The 27,291-nt window shown below is 42.3% G+C and overlaps 1 protein-coding gene across 1 annotated transcript in view; it reads right to left on the bottom strand.

Annotated features, from left to right (window-relative positions):
- The window catches only part of FAF1 (Fas associated factor 1), a 305,800-nt gene that overhangs the window by 256,488 nt on the left and 22,021 nt on the right, over nucleotides 1-27,291 (bottom strand). Inside the window, exon 2 of the mRNA XM_084638066.1 lies at nucleotides 16,126-16,194. Coding sequence (XP_084494192.1) covers nucleotides 16,126-16,194 — 69 coding nt within the window. The remainder of the gene's footprint in view (nucleotides 1-16,125; nucleotides 16,195-27,291) is intronic.

Below are 27,291 nucleotides of genomic sequence, written 5' to 3'. Positions count from 1 at the left end.
TGGTGAGGGACCTTGTCAAAGGCTTTCTGAAAATCTAAGTACAGTATATCCACTGAATCCCCCTTGTCAACATGCTTGTTGATCCCATCAAAGAATTCTAGAAGATTGGTGAAGCATGATTTCCCTTTACAAAAACCATGTTGACTATTCCAACAAATTATGTTCATCTATGTGTCTGACAATTTTGTTCTTTACTATAGTTTCAGTCAGTTTGCCCAGTACTGAAGTCAGGCTTACTGGCCTGTAATTGCTGGGGTCACCTCTGGAGCCCTTTTTAAAAATTGGCATCACATTAGCTATCCTCCAGTCATTTGCTACAGAAGCTGATTTAAATGATAGGCTACAGACTACAGTTAATAGTCCTGCAAACCACCTTGCCGAGGTGTTTCTTAAGACCCTTTCCAGGGAAACAGGAAAATGTTGCACTAGAGGAATATTTTTATAAACTCCCAAACAACCTATAAAAATAACCTCTTAGGGATTCTGCCTTGCTCTGGTTGGAAGAGGTGGTAGTTAAGAAAAAAACTGCAATGTAAAATTGACCAAGAATGCAAACCTGTACATTGCATCCGATAGATAACAAGGTCTTTATCTTTATAAAAAAGGTAGCATATATCCTCTCTTTTAAAACGAAAACAAAGAACTTGGAAAGAAAGTAGGTGATCAAAGTGCAGAAACAAAATGCCTCTCTGTGCCTAGTATATGGTCTAGTTATTTATTTTGTGTTTGCATCTAGAGGTCCTAAATAGGATCTATGGGAATCTAACAGTGAAGATGTTTGGAAAGCAGATTACATATCGGAAAACTGAGCCAGTGAGGTAAAACTCATTTGATTGAAGCCAAAAGGATTGTTACTATAAGAACTAGGTTTACAACCCAGAAACTCCTGATTCAGAGTCCAGGACTGAAGCCATTACAGTATGCTTCTCTCCAATCCGCTCACTAATTCTAAGTATATTGCTACACAAGTCAGTGTAAATATCAAGACCCATACAAGCATACCAGATAGGTTTGCCACAATGAAAACTTTGTTATGGACTACAAATATAAGTAAAGGATTGGGTTTGTTGTTTGTTTTTTTTTTACTTCCAAAAGGTATGTGCATGCATTCCACTTGCAAAAGATATCACAATACCTTTTCAACAACCTATAAAACCATACATTGAGAATATTCTTATTTACTGATTTTATTTTTTTTTTTTTACTCATCACTGCACAAACATTTTTCACATTACAAAGAACATTTTACAATAAAACCTTCAATTTATGAAAGTCAGATGGCTCAAGGGATTGATAATGCAGTACAATAGAACCTCAGACTTACCAACACCAGAGCCCCAGATGTGAGCCCAGGTTGGAAAATTCTTAATGTAGAGTTAAGAATCAGCGTAGAAACTCAAGCCCAGGGCTCTCTAACATAGATCAACTGACTTGAGTCCCACTGGGCACACAGAGGGCGTATGCTGCTGCTCCCCCCCACCTCCGAAGAGGTGTAACAGTTGATGTTTTCCCCTTGGGGGCTGGGGAACTCAGAGAAGAGTTCTGCCTCTAAGACGGAATTTCTGCTAGCGCTCCCTGCGAGGCAGTGATGGCCAGTGCTTACGTACTGAGTCCCTGGAAAGAAAAGTGCTTGTCAGACACAAAAAAAGGTCAAAATAGCACAAGCAGCTAATGTGACCAATTATTATATATTGGTCATTACTAAACTCTCCAGGTCAGCAGGTGACAGAAAGACCAAGTCTTCAAAAATAGTACTCGTGCAACAACTCATGTATTTCATGGAGAGAGAGCAACGAGTCATTATTGCAACAATACAAAATGAAGCAGCTGTCATGGCGTTCGAAGCTGGAGAGGGAAGATCAGATAGCTCACCTTCTTAGTGGCTGAGGAGAGGCAAGTGGATCAGCCCTTCCCACAATAAAAGACTATGGGGAGCCCACAATACCTAAGGCACACTGAGCCCTCCATAAAGATTTCAAGCATTTCACAGCAGAGTGGAACCATTTAAAATCATGGCAATCATGACTTACGTCACTCTTTTAAAAATAATTTCAATCACATGGAGGATTTGTAAAACTACATTTGAAAGCATTCTGCTATTACAACTTTAGATTAAAATTTATAATGAAACTAATTTATAAATGATTTTTTTTCCCCCAATGCCACTACTGGTACAGTATCATTTAAAAATTTACAAAAAACTGTTCTAGGCAACAACAAAAATTGAAAATTAAGGCCCTCATCCTGCAAACACCCACGCAGATATGTAATTTTACTCCCATAAATAGTCCCATTTTGACTACATCTGTGCTTAAAGTTAAGCATGTGCAGAAGAGCTTGCATAAAAGAGGCTAAAACTGTATTTTTACTTTAAAAATTTTCTCAGTGGTATAAAATCTGTCATGTCAAAACACAATAGCTTCAGTACTAACCATGAAAGTAGTTCAGACTTTCTATCCATTAACTAAGTTACTGTAAACTTTCTTTAAAAAATACTCTCTTGCATGCCAGAGCATCTTCATAGACACGAGCAGTACAGCATCGCGATTCATTCCCGTCTGTGGCTCGTTTCTCTGTTAAGCTTAGCCTGGTCATGTCCCTGCACACATAGTCCTACTAACTAGTCAGTGGTCAGCCTCTAGGTCAGACTGACCTCAGGTGTGTTTGCATTATTTTCTTTAATATCCCATCATCTGTCTTCTGCAGTGTCCCCATTACTGTAATCTTTTCAACGGCAGCCAATCTCATACCCTGATTTCAGTTCCTACTCTCCTTTCAACTATAAATCATTCCTCTCTACTCATTGTTTGAAGAACTCTTATCTCTACTGCACCCAGCCTTTTGATGACTGTTTAATTTAATGCAGCTGCTTTCTGATCATGACACAGAATAATACTGGTAGTACAGTGGTTTGATAGAAGTTTTCACTGTGGTACCAAACGTAATGTTTACATCAGACCATAATTTTGTCAATTTCTGTGCAACATGTGCCACTAAGGCACATCTCCTTTTAACCTCATACTTGATAGAGCCGTCAGCGCCAATCAAGCTTCATAGGTACACATAAGAGTCCACTTGTTCTATTGCTTTACCGCTACCACATTTCAGCACTTTTTCTATTGCCCCTTTTCCAAGATGCAACTAGGTTGGTCATCTTGAAATTTACTGTAAGTCCAAGTCTGCTACCTTGGAAAACTGGTGTAATCAACAGTATCATTATTAGACAGGTTGCACCGAATATTAGGGAACAAGGTGCCATGAACCAACAATACCTAGAAGAAGGAAAACTGATTTCAAACCAGGACAGACAGAACCCACTTAGCCTTTTCAGACAAGACTGTCAAGAGAAGAACTCTTACAAACCAAGTGGACTAAGGTAGAACCACTGATACTTATTCCTAGCAGGCCCTCAGGATATGACATGGTATTCCCATGACCTAAATAGGATGGATTGGCCTAACAAACCATTATATCCAAAACTCACTTGCTATACAAACAGGATAGCAAGCCAAACTGATTTATATAGATTTCAATCTCAGCCTAACAAATGTAAAGGGTCATAGATTTTGGCTAACAGCTAAACACAATATACACATTGCAAGCTGGAATGTTAATTATTCACGCCAGGCCAGACTGAGCTAGTATCAGAGAGTTAAGGAAGTTACAAGCTTCTCTTGCTGCCATACAGAGATATGTTGACTGGGTAAAGGAGAGTGGACAGTTGGAAGATGCACTTTTCTTTACTCGTCATTCAAATGGACAAGCAAAGTGTAGAGATTTGGTTGCTACAGCCGTGGCAAGAGAACAGTTATGTCAATGAACAGCTGGAAACTGGTGGTCTTAGGAGATTGTCATAGCAAACTGTTTTGGGGGGTTTTGTGTTTGTTTTATACCTAGAGGCCAAAATTTTCCAATAACAGAGCCTAAACTTAGGCTGCTCAACCGTGACCGAGTTATGCTGGAACTCCCTGAAATGCCATTCTGGAACTTTTTTTTTTTTTGGGGGGGGGGTGAGGGGGAAGGAGTGTCTGGAATAATGTTCCGATATTTCCAATACTCTCACTTATGAGTATTTTTTGGCACTTCTTTTTTAGGACTGAAGCACTGTGCTAAACCCACATTTAGGCACCTGTAGATGGTATTTTCAGAAGCAATTTAGAAGCACAAGTCCCACTGACTTCAAACCGTGATGAAAAAGTATAGCCTGGTTGAAGCATAAACTGGTCCAAACGTTTCCACTTTCTTGACTTGGGGAAATTCAATATATATATCAGAAGGTGGTGGTGGCTGTAAATACAGCACTGGGTCTTTGTGTTGTTCTCATAATACAGATGTTAATGAGCCCCTGGAACTTGTCTTTTACAATATATATGGAGGATTTTGGTGTGAAACTTCTTGGTTAAAAAAACAAAAACCAAAAAACTTCTATATAAATATCTGAAATTATTCTGACAACTAGGAACCTAAAGAAACAAATTGCTAAAGTGGATTTCTTTTGCTTAAGATTATAAAGAGGGAACAAGAAAAGAACTAGCAAACAAACATCTAAAATTTACAATTTTAAATCATGGGTTTTATCCACCCTGTTACACAGAAGAGTAGGGAAGTAAAAGCTGCTGCAACTGCCTTCAGATGAGGCAGAGAACAAACTGGAGCTGCAGCATAAGAAAGGATCCATCAACGGTTGACAAAAATCTTCAAGTTTCTAATTGGTCAGCTGCTGCTTAGGGAGGTACCAGTCCAAAGTAGGCAAGACAGCTGCTACACAACATGGTAGGGATACAGGAAAAAAAAATTTTTAGAAGTTTCTTAAATGAATGTAAAGAAACTTTTTCCTAAGTCATAACACCATGATTTAAACACCTACTGTTAAACAACCTGCCACAACTAGAAACAAGAGCTGAATCCAACTGGAAAGGCGAAATCCCAGATTTTAAATAGAATAAAGCCTTCATGCCTAGCATAGTCCAAGAATGAGTATTGTCACACCCATATCATAGACCAATGCAATTCTGAAGTAAACAAACAAATTTTTGATGCAGAGTTTCTGTTTGGGTATTTAAAATTCAAGGAAACTGCTCAGAGGTTTGGAGTCTCTGAAGAACAGCATTAGTTCAGTGGAGGGTGTCAACGATGTAAGTTAAATCGCATGGATCTTGCCACCTCAATATATAGACTCACACACCACTGCCCCAACCACAGAAATGCAGCCAGCTTTGGCACAGAATGTAGCAGCTGCTTAATACCACACAGCTACACTGTCCCACCCTTAGGAAAAATCCTGTGTCAATTTTAAACTGCACAGGTAAGTTGGGAAGGCAGAATGTAACTAACCAAACTAATATTTGCAAGAGAGTCAAGCCCTAGTAATCTGGAGAACGAACGCTCAATGGGATCTTTAATGCCACAAGTTGTTATAAGTTTTAACGTGACCTAAAGCTACATGGAGGTAACAACTGTCACACACGGATCAAAGGCACTACTGCTTTTATTTATTTAAATGTTTAAGTGACAGAATTTGAGGCAGATTAATATATTTCTGAAGAGAAACATAGAAAGGTAAGATGATTAAAATGACATCTGAAAGCTGCGACAGTCAGTGGAAATCTCCGCTGGCAACCAACAGTGAAACAGAAAGGCCACTCAAGCGCATGTTATATACCACCTGCTATCGCTGCGATTGGTGGGAGAAGACAGCAGTCCTCACAAGTCCATTAGTTCCCACCAAATTATGCAAGGATCTGTTACAAGTTCATCTTTAGAGATTTTATGGTTTCTAAATGTAGTTATTTTTTAAGTCTCAAACAGGAAAAAAATTCAGTTTAAAAGTTAGACACTTATTTCAGAATGGTTCATTTTTTATTTAACTAGACCTCCCTCAAAATAGTAGATTGATCTTTTATTGAGCATCTTAATTCAAGCTCTTTCTTTTTAAATTGTCTACTAATGAAAAGCACTACACAAGAGTTAGGCATTATTATTCTAATAAACAGATCTATTAGGGAGCATCCAGCCATCATCTTCCATTTCACAGAATTAAAATGATTTGAAACTATATACACCCTCAAATTTAAAAATAAATAAATCATACACTCCAACAGGATACAGCTCCTCCAATGTTCATCAGACACAGCTCCAGCTATCTGTCTATAATCCATTTAAAGGGTTATTTATGCCCTTAATAAAAAGGCTAAACAAAGGCCAACAGAGAGAGCAATAAAACTTACAAATAAAGATTGCTGATAACCAGCAACAAGGAAAACACCAATCTTCCATTCAGGAATCCCATCCATAACTGGAACTCCAACAGAAAAAGAAGTTGCAAAATCAAAGTTCTTTTTTTCCAATTCAGATCTTTTAACTCATTCCCTGTAGAAAGTCATGGTCTCTCTCTTTAAAACAGTAAAAATAAGCTTAAGGGTGCATTCTTATATATATAAAGTTGTTTTGTTTTATATATTGTATACAGTATTTATCTGACCCTCCTACAAAGTCAGGTTTTAAAAAGCAATACTGTTTAAAAGAAAAACTGCAAAGAGAAATACTATTAAGTTAGCCATAAATATCGTACAGGTGTGGAACTGAAGCATTATAAAAACAGGTGTTAAAAACACATTTTCTCTTTTCCAGAGCACAGAACAGGTTTTGTCAGCTGATTCTTAGAAGTCTTGTAAGAGAGAAACTGCAAGTCATCACATTTACAGGTGCACTAAACCACCGGTTTTACTGCAATTACACTGTGCTTTGAACTACTGCCAGCAGAAGGAATAAAAGAAGTTAAATACAGCTGCGAGGCACATATTTCTGCATATAGAAAAGCCCACTTTAAAAATGTATTTTTAAAATAAAGATGATCATTGCCATTTTGTGAGGTTTTGAAATTTATGAACATTACATTTATTCTGAAATGGCTATGTGAACTTCGAAAAATGAACCCACTATATATTGATGAAACTGTAGTCTTTTTTAGAGCTAGATACTATTATGTTAAGTGACACATACATTACAATTTCTATCATTACCAGTGGGGGAAAAAAACAAAAAAATTTTTTTTTCAAAATTAGTGAGCTCTATTTTAGAATCGTATGTAAATTGTTTATCAATTATTCTGCAGACAGGATCATAGAATCAGAACTGGAAGGGACCCTGAGAGGTCATCTAGTCCACTCATGGTGAGACTAATTATCTAGACCATTCCCGACAGGTGTTTGTCCAACCTACTCTTAAAAAATCTCCAATGATGGAGATTCCACAACCTCCCTAGGCAATTTATTCCAGTGCTTAACCATCCTGACAATTAGGAAGTTTTTCCTAATGTCCAACCGAAACCTCCCTTGCTGCAATTTAAGCCCGTTGCTTCTTGTCCTAGCCTCAGAGGTTAAGAAAAACAATTTTTCTTCCTCCTCCTTGTCACAACCTTTTATGTACTTGAAAACTGTTATGTCCCCTCTCACTCTTCTCTTTTCCAGACTAAACAAACCCAATTTTTTCAGTCTCCCCTCATAGGTCATGTTTTCTAGACCTTTAATAATTTTTGTTGCTCTTCTCTGGACTCTCTCCAATTTGTCCACATCCTTCCTGAAATGTGGTACCCAGAATTGGACACAATACTCCAGCTGAGGCCTAATCAGAGCAAAGTAGAGAGGAAGAATTACTTCTCATGTCTTGCTCACAACACTCCTGCTAATACATCTCAGAAGGACGTTCGCTTTTTTTGCAACCGCATTACATATTTAGCTTGCGGTCCACTATGACCCCCAGATCCCTTTCTGCAGTACTCTTCCTAGGCAGTCACTTCCCATTTTGTATGTGTGCAACTGATTGTTCCTTCCTAAATGGAGTACTTTGCATTTATCCTTATTGAATTTCATCCTATTTCCTTCATACCATTTCTCCAGTTTGTCCAGATCATTTTGAATTTTAATGCTATCCTCCAAAGCACTTGCAACCTGTCCCAGCTTGGTGTCATCCACAAACTTTATAAGTGTACTCTCTATGCCATTATCTAAACCACTGATGAAGATATTGAACAGAACCGGACCCAGAACTGATCCCTGCAGGACCCCACTTGTTATGCCCTTCCAGCCTGTGAACCACTGATAACCACTTTCCGGGAACGTAAAAAGAAAAGGAGTACTTGTGGCATCTCTAAGGTGCCGAATACAGACAAACATGGCTGCTATTCTGAAACCTCTCTGGAAACAGTTTTCCAACCAGTTTTGCACCCATCATATTGCAGAAGGTAGGAAACTGAACACAACAAACCCTGCTTCCTGTTCTATTTACCAATAAGGGCTTGTCTACACTAGAAGGGTTACACCGCTGCAGCTGTCCTGCTGCACCGCTGCAGCTGTCCTGCTGCACCGCATCTGGTGAAGATGCTCTATGCTGGTAAGAGAGAGCTCTCCCATCAGCATAATTACTCCACCTCCAGGAGAAGTGGTAGCTATGTTTGCAGGAGAGCATCTTCCGCTTAGGTTGGTGTTACTTGTGTTGCTCAGTGGGGGTGGCTTTTTCACACCCCTGGGTGATGTAAGTTATAGCGACATAAGCAGTAGTGTAGACCTGCCCTCAGATTCTCTCTCCAGTGCTCAGATGGAGCATGTGTGAATTCCCAGTGGATTGTTGTTTTGGTAGCACAAACAGATACATCCTGATATCCATTTGGATAGTCTCCGTTTTGAGATGGTTTGACCCATCAAGCATTTGTTATGGAAACAAATAAATAGTCTAGGTAATTTTCTAAATGTTTTCGTTCTTTCTATGTAGAAAGTTAATGCTCTATGAACATCCAATGCGTGGAGTGCAGCCTCCCTCCTGTCAGCATGTGGCTTAGGAAAAAATACAGGTAAGTAAATGGGTTGGTTTAAATGAAATGGGGAGGCAACTTTGGGTATGAACTTAGGTTACAGTTGTACGGTTACTTTATCTTTAAAGAATGTTGTATAAGGTGGATGTGCCATTAGGGCACCTAATTCTCCCACCCATCTGGCAGACACGATGGCAACGAGGAAAGCCACCTTCATGGATAAGTGCAACAAAGAGCAGGTTGCAAGGGGTTCAAACAGCTTTCCCATGAGTCCACACAGAACAAGGTTGAGGTCCCACATGAGTATAGGGTTTCTTATTTTCAGATAAGTGTTTTCAACACCTTTAAGGAAGAATGTAATCATCGGGTGAGCAAATATAGTGAACCCGTTCACCTTGTCATGTAAGGAGGTAATAGCAGCCAAATGTACTCTGATATAGTTCAGGATACTCTGTAGGGGGAACAATTGTGGTAAAATCTGTTTATCTTGGCTCCAGGGGCAGAAGTATTTCCACTTATGGATATATTTCTTTCTGGTACTTAGTCTCCGACTGCTCAGTAATATATCCTTTACTCCCTCAGAACACGACTTCTCAACCCCAGTCAGCCATGGAGTAACCAGGCCTTGAGGTGGTGAACTGGAACAACAGTGAGAACTCTGGAAAAACCCCTTTGGGCAGTGGATAGGGCGAAGGGTAGTACTCTGTATTGGAAATGCTGTTTGCCTAGGATAACTCTCAGGAATCTTCTGTGTGACGGGTGGATAGTAATATGAAAATAAGCGTCCTGTAAGCTCGAGGGCCAAGAGCCAATCTCCCTTCTCTAATGCCAGAATTATTGTGGTTAGAGTCACCATTTTGAAACATTGTGTTCTCACAACTTTGTTGAGTTTTCGTAAATCCAGAATGGGTCTCCACCCACCGATCTTTTTCTGAGTTAGAAAGTATCATGAATAAAAACCTCTCCCACTGTGTTGAGATGGTACGGGTTCCACGGCACCTAACTGTACAAGTTGGTTTATTTCCTGTTGTAAAAGGGTGCTCCTGAGAGGGGTCCCTGAAGAGGGATGGGGAAGGGGAGTGAGTAGGTGGGATAGAAATAAAGGGGATGGAGTAACCCTTCTGGATAATCTCTAAAACCCATTTGTCTGTCGTGATGGTGTTCCAGACTGGGTAGTATGGTGGCAGACTGTCTCTGAATGGGCGAGGAACCATTTCTGGTTCCGGAGTCAGAGAGTGTAAAGGTCTCGTGCCTTTGACCACAGCTTCAAAATGATTGTCTAGACGTGGACTGTTGAGACATCGAAGGCTGATCTTGGTTCTGCCGACATCTGGTCTGTCTCTGTTTATGCCGTTGGTCGAACTGTCTTTGGGGCTGAGAGGATGGCATAGACCAGAATCTCTGGTTATAAAACATGCCTTGTTTCTTTTTGGTCGCAGGTACTTAGATGCCCAGGGTTTTTAAGGTCGCCCTTGAATCCTTTAGGGTGTGTAAAGACACATCGGATTTGTCTGCAAATAGTTTTTGACCCTTGAAGGATAAGTCCTCAACCATTGCTTGGACCCCCCTTGGAAACCCAGAGAGATGGAGCCTGGATGCATGGCACATGACCATGGAGGTCACGATGGATCATGCTGCCGTGTCTGCAGAGTCAAGGGATGCCTGTAGGGCCATCCTGGAGATGAGGGACCCTTCGGAAATGTTCACATATGTGGCCCACCATGTGTTATGTGGGCCGAATCCAATACTACCTGTATGAGCCGCAGCTCTGTGCTGATTAGGCCGCAAGCAGCCCGCGTTGAGCCGCAAGTTGAAAACCACTGCCTTATATGGTTATATATTGCCCATGACCTGTCCGTGACTTTTACTAAAAATATCCATGACAAAATCGTAGCCTTACCCATGGATTATAGATTTACCAGGGCCCAGGCCACTGACCCTGTGGCCACATGCTTGCAGGTTGGCTCTGGGAAAAACCTGATGGCTATGCAGGTGGTGGTTGATCTCTAGTGGCCATCAACTCCTCGCTTTCAGAGCCCCAGGAGGAATGGTCTTCCTCTGGTGACTACGGTGGGACCAACATAGGGTAGGCTTCCCCACTATGTCTGCCGGTCTCATGCCTGCCAATTGGGAATGGTATTGGGACCCCAATGAGCCACACTGCCTATCCAGCGACTGACAGCGCTGCTCATAGGCCTGGTAATAATTCAGAGAACGATGACACCCGCTTCAGGAACCATGTGCACAGGGATCATCTATGACGCTTCGGCGACTGGCATCGGGACTCCGGCAACCGGCGTCTCGGCTCCAGCAACCAGCATTGCTCCGAAGAGCGGCGCCAGGACTCCTGAGAGTGCTGAGGATGCTCTGGTGAGCAGCGCCTGAGAACCAGGGAGTGGCACCTTTCAGGTGACTGTTGCCAGAATTCCAGGGACTGGTGGCATGCCTCTCTGGCCCGGTACCACAGATCTGGTGGCTGATATCTGGATCCCAGAGATGGTTGCATAGAATTCAGCGATCAGTGTCGGGAACCTGCCAAGTGGCCACGGGTCTGTGATTCAAGACACAGCTCTGGAGATCGTTGGCAAGGTTCTGGTGAGAAGGCCGGAGTACAGTGCCACGGGGTTACTTCTGCAGGGCTGCCATAAAGGACTTTCCCCTAAAAATGGATCCTTAGGCCTCTCTTTCCAAAGAGCAGGCGGCACCAGGAGGGAGAAGATGTCTTTTGCCGCTTTAAAGGCTTCTGGGGTGGACGGCACTGTGAGGTACTGCGTACCTCTACCACTCCCTGGTGTAGGAGGCAGGTCGCCGGATGGACTAGGCGCAATAGGCGAGGTTGTCGTGTGGCTGCGCTCTGGTGACAGCGAGATGGTCTGATCTGGTCGAGGCTCATCTTCTCCCTTATCCTTACAGGACCCCAGGGAGTACCCTCTCCTGGTGTGCTTCTTGTGTCTTTTGGCTGGTCGCAGTGACAAGGATTGACATCAGGAGGAAGTCGATGCCGAAGTACTTGGCACAGAGTCCAAATGTGCCAGTTCCAAGGCCAGTGCAAGAGCTGACTCCATGAGGAGCGTGCAGAGCCTAATGTCTCTCTCCTTTTTGGTCTGGGGCTTGAATCCCTTGCAAATATGGTATTTTCTGTGAATGTGAGACTCACCCTGACACTTCAAACAACTAAGATATGGATCGCTGATTGGCATGGGCTTCTTACAGCAATCACACGGCTTGAAGCGCGGGGAGAAGAGCATGTCCTGTCCCTGGACTAAGTCCCTCGGGGAACTACAAACTAAAGTATACTATCTCTAACCGCAACTATTGACATAAGAGAAGTTTGGAGAACCACTTGCTAGAGCAAGGGGAGCATTCCAGCACCAACAGTGGCGGTAAGGAGGAACTGAGGGACGGAGGGGGCCGGTAGCGTCCCTTATACCGGCACATACAAACGCCACTCCAGAGGGTGCTAGAGCTAGTCCCCTACGGATACCCTGGAGGAAAAACTTCCAGCAGCAGTACATGTGGCAAGCACATGCACCTACAATGGAAGGGACATGTACAAGCACCTGAAGAAGTAGTAGTAGTAAATTCATCATCACTTACTTTTAAAATCAAGATTGAAAGTCTAAAAGACACAGGACTCAATAGTGTTCACTTACGTAGTACAGAAGAATAATTCCCTCCACTGCGAGGATCACTCAGTGGCATTTTAATAGATTTTAAATCAAAGGCCTTAACAAAATCAGAAGCTTCTCCCCACACCCTCAAAAATCAAACAGCAATAATCATAATCATATGGTAGCCCATTTTACAAACAAATACCATCCTTCACCACACAAAGACCCTTGTAAAAGCTTGTGTCAAGAGATAACCCTTGAAGTATGCCCATTAAAAAGCAAACAAAGCAAAAAAACAAACCTCACCCCCCCCCACACACACACACACATATGCATGGGCTGTTTTGGACTATGGGCTAATTCAAAGGTTGAGAGCCTCTCTGAGGCCACCCTTGCCACCAGCTTCTCCTTTATACAAAAAAGACTCCAGTCCAAGCACCTCTGCTACTAGCAATTGCAGCTGAATGGCACACAGATGGGGGCACTGTCTATGTACAGCTTCACAGGTCAAAACCAACATATTAAACTCCATCTGGACACCACAAGGTAGCCATTTAACCAATGCAGAAGACAAAGTACTGATGTCACCCTGTTTATCTTTAGAAAAGCTGTAAAAATGCCTTCACATTTTTCTGAAGCATCTGCGTTTTGCTAGTTCCACCCACTCAAATTTAAATTCTCTCTCAGCCTCTACCAGGAAGTACATGACTACTCCCATCTTCGGATCCGTTTTGCATTCAGTCTCACTCTCAGTCCTTGCTTTCTTCTTGCGTCAGCTGGTGTCCCAGAGTACAGGACACTTGTGGTCACAGCCTCATAGAATTCAGGAGGAAATAGGTGGCCATGAGTCATCCACCTAGTTTCCTCTCTACATAACACCTTTAGGGTGAAATGGAGCGAAGATGACACAGGTAGCCTGAATGAAGTCCAAATGCACTCCCTGCCATTAGACTAGAACTTCTTTGGCTTATGTTTGCTTGACTTGCATTTCTTAGTGTTGCAAGAGTGTCCTGGAGCAGATTGTCCACATTCTTGCATGACTCACTTGGCTTCCTATTTAAACACTTGAATTTTTCTGGATACCCTATTGAAGTTCACCTGACAACACACCAGATGATAAGTTCTGAGCACAAGACTGTGGACAGAAGGCTGCTCCTGAAGTTCTAAATGCTGCCCATTTGCGCTATATAGTTCAGGAAGAAACTCTGAACATTTTGGAGACCTGCCTCAGAGTTGCCTTAGGTCATGACGTGACCTATGTAACAACTCTGATTCTATATCTAGAGTCACTAAATGGCAAGAGAATCCTTTCATGAAAACTAATGGAACCCCCTCTCATGTGACAAGGTGCTATATTTTACTTCATCACTTTTCTGAAAATGGCCACTCTCTAAATTCCTCCCTCACCCCTTTCCTTTGCCACTCCTGTTCATCCCATTGTTCGCCAAACCTAGCTTAACCTTGCGCCTGTGCCACTGAGCAACTCTGACGGTATGTTCAGGGACCAGGCAGACTTCCTACACCACAAATTACAACTGAACTGCTGCCTTAACTCAGAAGTCTACCCCACCCCTTATCTCATCTCCACTATTTACATGCTCTAGTAGCCCTGCCCTAGACAACCTGACATTTGACCCTGCCTCTAACTACCATCCCATTTCCATTCTCCTTTCAAGTTTCTTAAACATGCTCTCTCACTCACCACCTTGATTTCCTCTCCTCCAATTCCCTATTAGCACACTGCAATTTGGCTTTCACTCCTTTCCCTCCACCAGGACTGTTCTCATCAAAAGATAACCCTACTGCCATTGAAGTCCATGGGCCTCTTCTCCATTCTCACACTTCTTGATTTATGCACTGGCTCAGAAACAGCTCATCACTCCTCCTTCACAGGACACTGCCCACCTCTCTTTTTCCCCCCCGTTCTTCCCCTACCGCTCCAATTTTTCCTTCAGCATCTCCTTTATTTGCTCATCTTCCTCCCTCTCTAACTTTCCATCTGTCTTCTTCAAGGCTGTCTCTTGAATCAGTTCTTTGCCCCATAAATTTTATTTCTAGGTAACTTTATCAGCTCTCACAGCTTCATCTATTCACTTCCCCCTTTCTGTTCAGTCTTGCATCTCTGACATTGCATCGTGGGATGTTCTGCCATCAAGTTAAGATCAGTAATAAGACTGAGCTCCTTAGCTATTCTCATAATTCTTCATCACAGTTTTGTCAGCCAGACTCACAAGCACTTGTAATACACTACAGTCCCCCTTTCCCACATCCAGACTTTAAAATACATGGTTAATGCATCAAACTGAGTATTTTTTACCTCTATAAAATGCATAGGAGTTTCCTCCTGCTGTATAAGTGGTGAAGCAAACAGACATTTACTTTCAAGACAGGAGACATGAGGTCATGACAACATCCTATCACAGTATCTATTTTTAATTGCACGAAATAATCAATGTAAAGGTTTCTGATTACCTTGGTTGGATACATGAAACAGCTGTCTATTGTTTTTTTTTTGGGGGGGGGGGGTGATACCATTTGGCAAAAACCTTAAAATGCTTTATGTAAAGTTTAATTAAGAAAGGCCACTTTATTTTACTCTATTTCATTTTCAAAATGTGCTATCCTATCCTCAGTCTCTTAAAAACTCCAACAACCACCAACAGTCCTGTATTGTAATAGCTCCATTTTGCATTTTTTTCCTGCTTTTGTGGACATGGAGAATCCAGATCAGTAGCTGCCTCACAGACTCACTACAAATGTGCAATTATTCTATAGAAGGAAAATTGTTAAGTACTTAATTTTTTTAATTAACTTCTTTAAAATCTTCCCAAAATCTTATTTTCATAATGACCTACCTGGCTTTACTAAGAAAAACCACAATATTATTCCAATTCTGTGGCATCTATAAGAGGAAGGTATCAATATAACCAGCAACAGCGAAAAGTTAAGGGGGAAAAAAAATAAAAAAAAAAAGACCATGCCTCATGAATGGGAAAACCTCCCTGACAACATCACTGCGCCACTACCTTAGCATCCTTCAAATTCCTCCTTATGACTAACCTCTCCTACAATATTTATAGAGTACTACCAGATCACAACCCCTACGCAGGCAGTGAGCCAACATCTCTGCTTAATACACATTGATTTGCTTACTTTTCTGATACCTTGCCTGCCTGCCCACTGCCATGTTTGTCTCATCTACACATTGAGTCTTGCTACAACATAGATTGTGACACCTGGGACAGAGACTGTCTTTTTACTAGTGTCTGGACAACATCAAGACTGGAGGGAAAGGTGGGGGGGAAGAGGAGTGGAGAGGGAGAGTAGGGCGAGCTGATTCTTGATCCAGTAGGCACTACTGTAATACAAATAAATGGCAGCAGCAAAAAAACTGCAGTGCCAAAATTAAGCCATTCAAAAAATAGCTTATTTGAAGAAAGTGGTTTACCTCCCATTTCTTTCACGGGTACTAACTAAATCCTTGAAAATTCTTATATCTACAAGTTGTCTTTTTTTTTAAAAGGTTACCTTTAATTTTTGTATACATACAAAGTTACACTTGGATCTAATCAACAAGTACTTAATTCTCCTATGAATTATGTATTTAACGGGGGAAAAAAGTCACATTCAATTCAAGTTTTGCTTAGACAGTACCAACAAGTATATGAACTTGTGCTACAAAATCATTTTCTTAGACATACTTACCACTAAATCCCAGTTATTTTGTTCAAGTAACGTAATAGCTTCATCAATATTTTCAATGCCGGTACATGCCTAAAAGGAAAAAAAAAAAGCATTAAATGGAGGGGGAAAAAATGTTGATTTAATCAGAATTCAGATCAATATTAATTCTTTAAAAGTTAAGTAGCACAGCCAAAGCCAAAGCATGGGTCTCTGAAGCCTAGAACCATGTGATGATAGGAGAAAAAAAGGACAGTTTATGTCAGAGGCTAGCATGCTAGTGTAGGATTTGGGAAACCTGGGTTCAAGCCCATGTTCAACTACAGCCTTCCTCTGTGACCCAGCACAAATCACTTAGCCTGTCTGTGCTTCAGTCACCCATGTTAAAGATGGGGATAATAGTACTTCCTTATGGCACAGGACTGTTCTGGGGAGACATACTTTAAGGACTGAGATACTCAGATACTACCATAATTCAAGTAATATACAAGAACCTAAGATGGAGAGTTCTGCCATATCAAGTCTAAACATTTTTAAAATTTTTAGTAAAAACAAGAACAAAAATAAAATAATAATAATTCCTTCCTAATCTCTGATCACAAAAACTGACTAACACTCCTTTAGCATATTCAAAAATATGTCCAATTGAATGTATAAGGTTTAAGTACTTCATTATAGGTAATATCCATGTTGCTCTGTCCCTACACCATACCTTTCTTGAACCACACAATTTGTCTAATGAACCTACAGTGCTGGGATTTCTTATTATAGCAGAATCTTTGGGGTTGTCATTACAGTGAAGCCTTCACTTGGAGAAGATTATAGATTTGCCAGTGAGGCTAGAGAGAATTCTTTTACTTGTGGTTGGGAGTTGGAGGCGGGAGGGCAGGAGAAAGAAAAACATAGCGTTACAAATATCTCCATTTGTATAACCTTGACAGTTAAGAGTAAATATTTTTTAATTGATGGTAATAAATTCACAGTGAAATGGTACTGTAGATTTTAGCTCAAACTCCCAATTCAAAGCAGGAGGTCTGTTCTATTTACAATCCACATGCAGCATGCCACTTGCTTTTAGATACAGTACCTACATTTTCCTCAACTGTTCAACTTCCAACAGGTAGGGCATAACTCTCAGCTTTGCCACTGAGAAATCACTTCTCATAGATTGCCAAATAACTGATTAATTCATTATTTAACGCAGTCTATCATACAAGTGTTACATGGGGAGAAGTGTGAAAGATTTGGTACCCAATTATTTCTTTCTGGAATGAATCTCTTTACCACAATCCAGCACAAGTCAGTTTTGCCTCTCTTTCTACATACATGTATTAGCAGGAGTGTTGTAAGCAAGACATGAGAAGTAATTCTTCCACTCTACTCTGTGCTGATTAGGCCTCAGCTGGAATATTGTGTCCAGGTCCGGGTGCCACATTTCAAGAAGGATGAGGACAAATTGGAGAAAGTCCAGAGAAGAGCAACAAAAATTATTAAAGGTCTAGAAAACATGACCTATGAGGAAGATTGAAAAATTTGGGTTTGTTTAGTCTGGAAAAGAGAAGGCTGAGAGGGGACATAACAGTTTTCAAGTACACAAAAGGTTGTTACAAGGAGGAGGGAGAAAAATTGTTGTCCTTAACCTCTGAGGATAGGACAAGAAGCAACGGGCTTAAATTGCAGCAAGGGAGGTTTAGGCTGGACATTAGGAAAAACTTCCTAACCACCCTGAGAGTTAAGCACTGGAATAAATTGCCTAGGGAGGTTGTGGAATCTCCATCGTTGGAGACTTTTAAGAGCAGGTTAGACAAACACCTTAAAATAAAGGGACCTGATTTTTCTGAGATGTTAAGCACTCACAACTCCCACTAGTCAAAGTCAGGCCCAATATTATCACTTCTAAAATACGACAGTAGAACCTCAGAGTTACAAACACCTTGGAAATGGAGGTTGTTCGTAACTCTGAAATGTTCATAACTCTGAACAAAATGTTATGGTTGTTCTTTCAAAAGTTTACTGAACATTGACTTAATACAGCTTTGAAACTTTACTATGAAGAAAAAATGCTGCTTTCCTTTTTTTTTTTTTTTAGTAGTTTATGTTTAACATAGTACTCTACTGTATTTGCTTTTTTGTTTGTTTGTCTCTGCTGCTGCTGCCTTATCTGGTTCCAAATGAATTATGTGGTTGACCGGTCAATTCGTAACTCTGAATTTCAGAGTAGAATTTCAGAGTTATAAACACCAATCACTTCGAAAAATGGTCTAAATCCCAAGAAAGAAGTCGTCCTTGGTAGTTCTATCACAAGAGAGCACAAAATTTGTTTACTTGCCTTTTCCAGTTGAAATTACAGTAATTAAGACAAATACCTCAATAAAAAAAGTGTGATTTTTTTAAGATATTCATGCTTCTATACTGAAATCACACCACTTAAGACTATTTAAAAATCAAACTAGTCACTGTTCAGATACTCAGAGTTAGGTGTAAAACCTGCCCAGACAAATACAACCTAAAATCATCAAGATACTTTATAGTAGCCCAGGGAAGAATCAAGTGCTAATGATAATTATTTACATTAAAAAGTGACTAACTTCTGTTTTCTCAGCACCTTATAAATCACATGTTGCTAAATTCCATTGAAGTTCAGTTCTATTCTATCACTTTTGAAGTCTCTTTCCATTCTGGGATTCTGCCTCTGAGTCATTTAACTACAATATCAAATTTGGTCAGCTTACAAGTAAAAAGGTGATTTTTTTTTTTAAAATGTCAATCCTGCAATCTCCAGGTGACATCTGAAAGTCAAGTTGTGTTCTGACTCACGTCTCCATCAGCACTACAGATTCTTCAAGTCCAATGTTGCTCTTTGATTTAGGATACAGTTGTCACACGAGTAACTGAAGTCTGAGTTTATCATGCAGTTGAAACTTAATTTCTTAACAGTTCTGTTGATATACCATTCAGAATAGAATCCTACTCATTTTCTCATAGTGATGTTTAGCCTATAAAGGTAACAGGAGTACACCAGGAAGTAATAAACAATCACTAAAATGAACAAATGTAACTCTGAATACACAAAGGAAGCAAAATCTGTCAAACAACATAGGGGCATCTTTACATAGGGCAGTTGTGCACATTGAAATGCCCTGCTTGCATGATGCAAATCCTTAAAGCACAGTAACTAACAGAGTTTCAAGGTGTAGTAAGTTCACTACGTACTGAGTTAGTGCTGACTAGCACTCATGCACACAATGCTCTTTCACACTATTTTGACAGTCCTCCAACTTCTATTCCACACTTTACGTCCCATCATGTCCAATCCATCTGTTTACCTGTGTGTTCTCCACTGTACCAGGGCCAAGTTGACTGGATGTAGCACCCCATTTAACTGCTGGCATGCAGCCAGGACTGGTCAATTTGCTCCGGAATTTGAATATTTTGGCATTATAGTGGTATTAATATAGCTGTGTTACACCATAGCGTATGCATCTGCTTGGAGCCAAGTAGAGATCCTTGATCTCATCATCTCAGGAGATGCAACGGTGCAGGTAGTGCTTACCAGCAAGCACTGAAAGATGCATTCACATCCATCGCTAAGTAGATGGCCATGAGGGTCACAGCTGGGATGCTATGCAGTGCCGCATCAAGAGCAAAGAGCTCAGAAACCTTCATAGGAAGGTCAGGGATGAAAACCAAGCCTCCAGCAGCATGCAGCTATAATTTGAGGCAGGTAGTGCTTTGCAGCCTATAACCTTGTCATGAGACAGCACCATCTACACTTCAACCTGCCAAATGCACACTCCACTGTCATCCTACAACTGCTCAGGCAATAAACAGCTCCTTTCTTCTATCCAAGTGCCCTGTAGATGGCTTCAAACAGCCAAGGAAGCAGAGGATAGGATGGATCTCCCAGACTGACAGGCGTGACATGCATCCGACGAAGAGGGTATTCACCCACGAAAGCTTATACTCTGATACGTCTGTTAGTCTATAATGTGCCACAGGGCTCTGTCACTTTTACAGATCCAGACTAACACAGCTACCCCTCTGATACTTAACACCATTAATGTCCATAGTGATCCTGGAGCAAATCTTTCAGAATTCATTAAGGCAAGCAGCTATGAATATCAAAAGTCCTAACATTGTGGACATTTCCAGACCCCTCTACATTTATGTATGTTACCCTGCCAATCAGGCCATGATGCATCATGGAGAAAAATCCCGTTCTGTTTATAAACTCTGAGGCCTTGAGTGCAAGGGGCACATGCATCCCATCAACTGCCCCAAAACAATTTGGGAACCCCATTTGTGCAACACAATCAATAACCTCCTTCCAGGCTTTATGACATGGTGCATCAGTACCTTTTTCATAACAGTATACACCTGTATCACAAATGGCCCTGGTCAGTCAATTCACCCATGCCAAGTTAAATAGCTACTAACCAATGAGTCGGAAGTGGCCTCCGGATGGTGATGGTAACCTGTTTCTGAACAGTTTTAGGAACTCATATGTTGCTATGGTGCCTCTACAGCTTCGGGGTGGGCTCTGCACTGATCTGTGGGAAAGCTGCCTTTGTCAGCCTAAAATTCTGGTGTCACTACTGGTCACCACCCCAGGCCTTACAGAACAATCTTTTCCCAGCCATTGCTTCTTTCTCAAGCCCAGAAATGGCACTGCACTGTGTGAAGCTGCTCCAAGGAAAGTTTGTGCAGGAGCACTTGCTCAATATCCTCCTCCTCTCCCTGCTCCTGCTGGCACAGCCATGGTTGCAGGAAGTGCTTGGTTGCACAGTGGCTGAAATCCAAAACCAAAGCCACTCACTGTAGAGAACTCAAACAACACCTCCCTACCAATGGTTTCTGCATATTCACAATCGTCAGCATCACTGTGGAAGCATTGCTTTCTCCGCACTGGCTGGCAGCAGTTTGAAAATGGCAGTTTCCTCTCAAATTGGCAGTAACATTAAACAGCAGGAGTGGAATCATGGGAGTTTTGGAGTTTGACACCCCCCCCGTCCCAGAATTCCGTTGTCTTTCAGTGCATATCTCACTATGTGTCATGAGAAAAATCTCAGAATGCACAAGCCCAGCCGCAAAGCAAAGGACAGTGGAATACCCACCCAGAATGCCACACACTTACTTCACACAAAGTCCCTTTTGCGTGTACACAATTATACAAATTGAAACAGGAAACAGCTGTCTGTGTGTATGCTACCACGGCAGTTTATCTACTGCAGACAAGCGCACTACAGTTCAGTGCATATTAAAGCCCCTATGTAGACAAGATCAAAGTCACTTTTCAAAGTAGAACCTCACTTTTGGAAGTTTTAAGATTGAGTTTTCACCATCTCTAATAGCAACACAGCATTTTTGAAGGGCCGTAACTTAAATACTGATGTAACAATGAAACAGGTAGTTTTGTTTAACTTCTGATTTAGACTTACACCAAGTGAGAGACTTCAGAACCGCTCCCCAGCTGAACAGAGTCTGTGAGATTACTAATCCCCAGTTTGGTTCTGTCAGAGGTTCCCCTGGAAAGCTTTTCCTCCACCTGCCACCGTTCATCTATTACCCAAGTTCCCATTTAGCACTGTAGGTGTGTGTGGCACTTTACAAGGAAACAAAAGCATTAACCATGACCAGACAATCTTACATTGTACAGGACATGATAATGCAGGGCCAGATGAAAATATATATCATAGGGAAGAATAATTAAATAAAGAGATGCATAACATTGGAAGTCTATTTCTTTATTTGGTTAATGTGATGGTAGTCAGGGTCATTGTTGGAGAGATTGTGGAAATAGGTAGGCTTGGGTGGACAGGAAGTTATGCAGCATACAGCATCAGAAAGGACAATTCAGGAATAAGCAGAAGGGCAGGAGAAAACTGATGGGTGCTTGTGTGATGATACAAAAAAAAAAAAAAAGAAGAGTACGGTTGCGGTCTTGAGTTAAATCACTTAGAAGTTGGTCTGCCAAAATAGATAAAAAGTCATTCTGTACCTCCTTTGACCTTGAGTACCACCAAATACAATGCTCCCACTGACTAACTGTCAAGATGAGGCATGGAAAAAAGACCATCTCTGAGATAACTGGGGACTAGCCTCTTCATAGATCAGGACCAGGATCATGAAGGATTTGACATAGGTAAGCCCCTTCGTTTTCAGTTTAAACTGATTTTTTCTGAAAAACTCCCAGGTTTTACAAAAAATATTATTCAGTATTTTCTGATGTTCACCCAACTTTTGTATCATTCAAATATATAAAAAATAACTTGTTTTATTAGGTAAATACAATACATTGCATGAAATATATGCATTATGATAAGACATTAGTCGGTGTGTATATGCAAAGCCGCCTGTTGAAGTGAGGCTATGTATTAGTCTAGACCAGGGGTGGCCAACCTGCGGCTCTGGAGCCACATGTGTCTAGGCACCGACTCTGGGGCTGGAGCTACAGACACCAACTCTCCAGTGTGCCAGGGGGTGCTCACTGCTCAACCCCTGGCTCTGCCACAGGCCTTGCCCCTACTCCACCCCTTCCCGCTCTCTCCCCTGAGCCTGCTGTGCCCTCACTCCTCCCCCCAGAGCCTCCTGCATGCCATGAAACAGCTGACTGGGAGGTGTGGGGAGGGAGGGGTAGGCGCTGACCAGAGGGGCTGCCGGTGGGTGGGAGGTACTGGGAGCGGGTTGGGGGAGCTGCTGACATATTACTGTGGCTCTTTGGCAATGTACATTGGTAAATTCTGGCTCCTTCTCAGGCTCAGGTTGGCGACCCCAGGTCTAGAAGATACACACAACAACAACAACAACAAAAAACAAACAAACAGACACGCACGCAAGCTCTGAAGTGCGTGCGCATCTGAATGTACTGATAAAACTGACGCACACCACATACGTATTTCAAGCTGTTAGGAGATAATGGTTTAAAGATCTGATGCACTAAAATGGGAAGAAAATGAAACTCTGTATCAGAATACATTTCAGAACACAAGTAAGTATTCAAAAGTTCTTAAAAAAATGGAGAAAAAGATTAAGTTGAACGTATGCACTGCAAATGGTGTGGCCAATTATTAAACAGAACTATTAGCCTATAAATATTTACAAAGTCTACAACAGTAAACTGTTTATTCAAATGAAAAGTTTTATTTGGGGATTAGAGATGTACTGTTTTCTTAAACTCAGAGGTGGTGTGTTCTGAGTGCTGTTTTAGTTCTGCAGAAAACTACATTGATTAACATAATTCAAAGCATTAATCTACTGAATACTTCCCCTCCCCGTCTTTCTGTCCACCAAAATAAACCCAAAAAAAAAATTAATAGTTTTTTTGCACTGATTTTCACCCGTTTTTGTTGTTGTGGTAATAAACACTGATAAATTCACAGAAAAAAAATTTTTAACGGAAAATGAAGCACCCTAGACATAAAACAGAAGTCAGAGAACTCCACCGTGTAGCACTACAGTGTGCTCTCTCCCTCTCCTGTTTGATCTATTTAGAAAGTTGTTCACTTTGTTATTAGCCATTGCAGTTTCTATGTGAACTCTGCTGTCAAACCCAGGTAGGGCATGTTGTGGTAACCAGTCTGGACGTGGAAAAAATGCAAATGAATGTGGCTAAATCTGCATTCAAAAGAAAGGGCAGTTTTCAACTAGCAATAAAATGAAAGGCATTTCTGGCCACAGCTGCTATCAGGATCTCTACTCCGGAGGGGATTCTGCATGACTGCGCACCCACAGAAAACGCCCCCCCAGATTTCCTGTGCTTCCCTGCAGAAAACGGCAGGGAAGCAAAGGGAAAATGCGTGGAGCAGGACAACCATGGGCGCAATTTGGGTTGGGGATTACACCCTCCAAACAGAGATGAGGCATGGGGGGCACACGGAGTTACATTACACTGCCCCCCTCCCATTTCTGGAAGCGCAGAGCTGCCCAACTGAAGGAGGCTGTCTGGGCTCTTCTGACTCTGCAGCTGTATTCCGCCTCCTGGGTCCTAGTGCCAGCCGCGCTCCCCTTCTGCATGCGGGAAGCCCTCTTTTCTGTGCAACAGTGAGTGCCTGTGGTGGGGCTGGGAGTAAGGAGGGGTATGGAAGGAACTGGGGTGGAATAGGGCAGGGGAGAGGAGAATGTGGGAGTGAGGGGAGGGGGGATGGAGAAGAAGAGGGGATAGGGGAATCGCAGGGGGAAGCAGGAGCCCAGCATGAGGCATCCCCACAGCAGCAACTGGGGCTCCCCCGTTAAGCATGCCCATTGAACCCTCACCCTGACAAGCCCTACCCCCTACACCTACCTGGATCCCTCTGATGAGCCCCACACAACCAGACCCCCATCACACTGATCCCCAACCAGCTGCACCTAGATCTGCACCCCATAAAGCCCCACTCAGCCCCACACACCCAGCCAGATCCCCCCCCCCGCTGAGACCCATCTCCCCACAATAATAGCCCCCCGAATGCCAACCACCTTCACCTGGATCCCCTAAAGAGTCCCATTGGCCCTGCACCCAGAACCCCCCCAATGAGCCTCTGTGCATCCAGATCTCCCACTGAGCCGCCCACACCGATTGCCCCACACAGAAACCTCTCACCCCCACCTGGATCCCCCCCCCCCACTAAGCCCCTCCACACTTGGATCCTGCTGGGCTGAGCCTGCCCACCCACACCTGGTGCATGGCCCCGGGGAGTTTCTGGGGCAGGCGCAGCCCTTGCATTGTGTCAGGGTCAGGTACAGCCTCACTGCCGAGTCCCTTTGAGGTGGGTGTTCAGGGTGATCTCCCACTCAATGCAGCCTGTTGCCTGTACTCCCCACTGCCATGCTGGAGCACATGTATTTATTGACAAATAAAATTTGAAGAATTTTAAAATACTGTGCACGTAATTTTTTGGCACAGGATTCCCTCAGGAGCAGGTATCCAGAGCAGCAATGAATCCAACAGACACCCTTAAGGGTGTGGTCATAATTCCTGCCAAATGCTCAGCAGATTTTCCTCTCCCTAGCAAAATCATCTTAACCAGAATACGCTTAAGCCAACTTCCTTCCATCCTGACTCGGATTTCCTTCAGACACTTGGAACCCAGTGCTGTCTGTGCTAGATGAGACAAGGAAGAAGAGCTGTGTACACTCTACATGTTTTTAGCAGTATAACCGTGGCATTTCACAATCTAACTTCTAGACTTACATAAACGTTGACTAAGAGGCAACAGGGCTAAGCCCTGCAAGACTCCAAAGAGGAGACTGCTTGGGAAAGAGAAGAATCTGTCCACCTTTGGGATCCAGCAGTGGGGAATGAATGAAGTCAGCTTTAATACAGCTCCATCCGCTGATGCAAGATCTTGTTGGTGAGCCAGCAGCATTTCATGTTACAAGTGTCAGAAATCGCTGATAATTTAAACAGAATCTTGGGTGGAGGGAGGATGTCTTGCCACGGCCACCATTCATCAATGCAACCAATGTCTCATTGCTATAATCAGGTGGAAGTGGTTAAAAACAGTGGTAGAAACCAAAAGTCTACTCACCCCAGCTTTCTCAATAAGCTTGCCCCTGAAGAAGAGATTAGTAAGTAAGCAAGCAAGCAGCAGTTAAGAGACCAAAACATCAAAAAGGCTTCTTGATCACGGTCCAGTGCGCCATAAAGGCTGGTAGAATTCCCTGACTAAGGGTGGTATTATTGGTCTTGGTCAAGCAGCAAGCTCTCACTAAACAAGAGGGACATGGCTTTTATTTCACAGATGGTTTCCCTGAAATGCAAACTAATAAATACAGAGTATATCAGTTTGAATCATGAACACCAGATTTCGGTTCTTCACCGGACTTTTCATCTCCAGTAGGTTAGCAATATGGTGTGCTTTAGGATCCTAGCACTATACAGATGACTAAACATGAGCACTTGTTCACAGGATCCATGTACTAATGAGCCCCTAATGTACAATCACATGCTAATCACAATCACATGCTAACAAATCTCCTGCAAAATTCAGCAGACTGGAGGGTTCCAATGATTCAATCTGGTTCTATATGCCAATGATAAATCCAAGCTATATCTTCAAGTATTCTCTATTTATTGTATTTAGATAAATGGCAATCCCACACTCCCTGATGCTGGTAATATTTCTGACTTCCCTATATTTCCTTTGGGCCAACCAGGAGGCTAGCCTCCTGAAGAACAGGCCCACATGGCAAACTGATCCCTGTTGTAAAAAAAAGAGCACATCATTTTCACATGACCTTTGGTAGCAATGAGTCTGTGGCAAATGTAAGTCAGCTGGCTGTGTATCGTACAATGCTTCTACTGCCAGAAACTTGTGGTCCCTCATTCCAGAGAATTATTTCTGCACCTTCCTGAGGTGAGCTGACAGGAACACATCTATCTTTGGCTCCTCTAGGACAGAGGCTATCCAGCAAAAGGTGACATTCTTCACACTCCATAAACCTTCACTTATGGATTGCCAGCTCAGTCAATTCACTGTAGTTTAGCAAGAAAAGGCTTGCTTTTATTTGTTGTCCCTATTGCCATCCTCCCTTATCCATTTCTACCAAACACATCCAATGCATTCCCTGTTCTCTCTCTAACGTCTGGGAAGAAAACTGCTCGCTCTGAATGCCAAGTGCCTCAACTGTTCTGTGACCTGGTCTCAAACTTATCAGGAGGCAGAGATAAGGCTCTTTTCTGGGACTTTTTCCTGGGCTTGTTGTGTAATATCAACTGTCTTCTAGACAGCCTGGCCTGATGTTAATATCAGAGTCAGACAGATTCAGGAATCCAAATTGAAAAGGGCTACGCATGTGCATTACTGTCCTTGTTACTAACCCATGGTCACCAGGAGCGAGAGGAGACAACAAAAGAAAAAACAGCTGTCTCCCCAGATATACCAGATCACTGAAAATCTGGGAATTCTTGATAGCCACACATAGGATCGCTTACCCTTAAATGCTCATGAAATTCACGTTCAGTAGCTGTCATGACTCTGCTTGAGCCCCTGCTGTCATCTACATGAGTGGATGACATTCGTCCACTATTATTTGTATTGCAGGAGCACTTAGAGAGCCCAACCAAGATCAAAACCCTACTGTGCTTAGCTTTGTACATTCACATACTGAGAGACAGTCCCACCGCTGGTCCCAGAGAACATACAACATAAATACACAAGACAAAGGATGTCAGAAGAAAACAGAGGCATGGAAAAGGGAAGTATGTAATCC

This window comes from Lepidochelys olivacea (assembly GCF_965140295.1).
Source record: "Lepidochelys olivacea isolate rLepOli2 genome assembly, chromosome: 8".
NCBI lineage: Eukaryota > Metazoa > Chordata > Testudines > Cheloniidae > Lepidochelys > Lepidochelys olivacea.
This window is presented reverse-complemented; position numbering and strand designations above follow the sequence as displayed.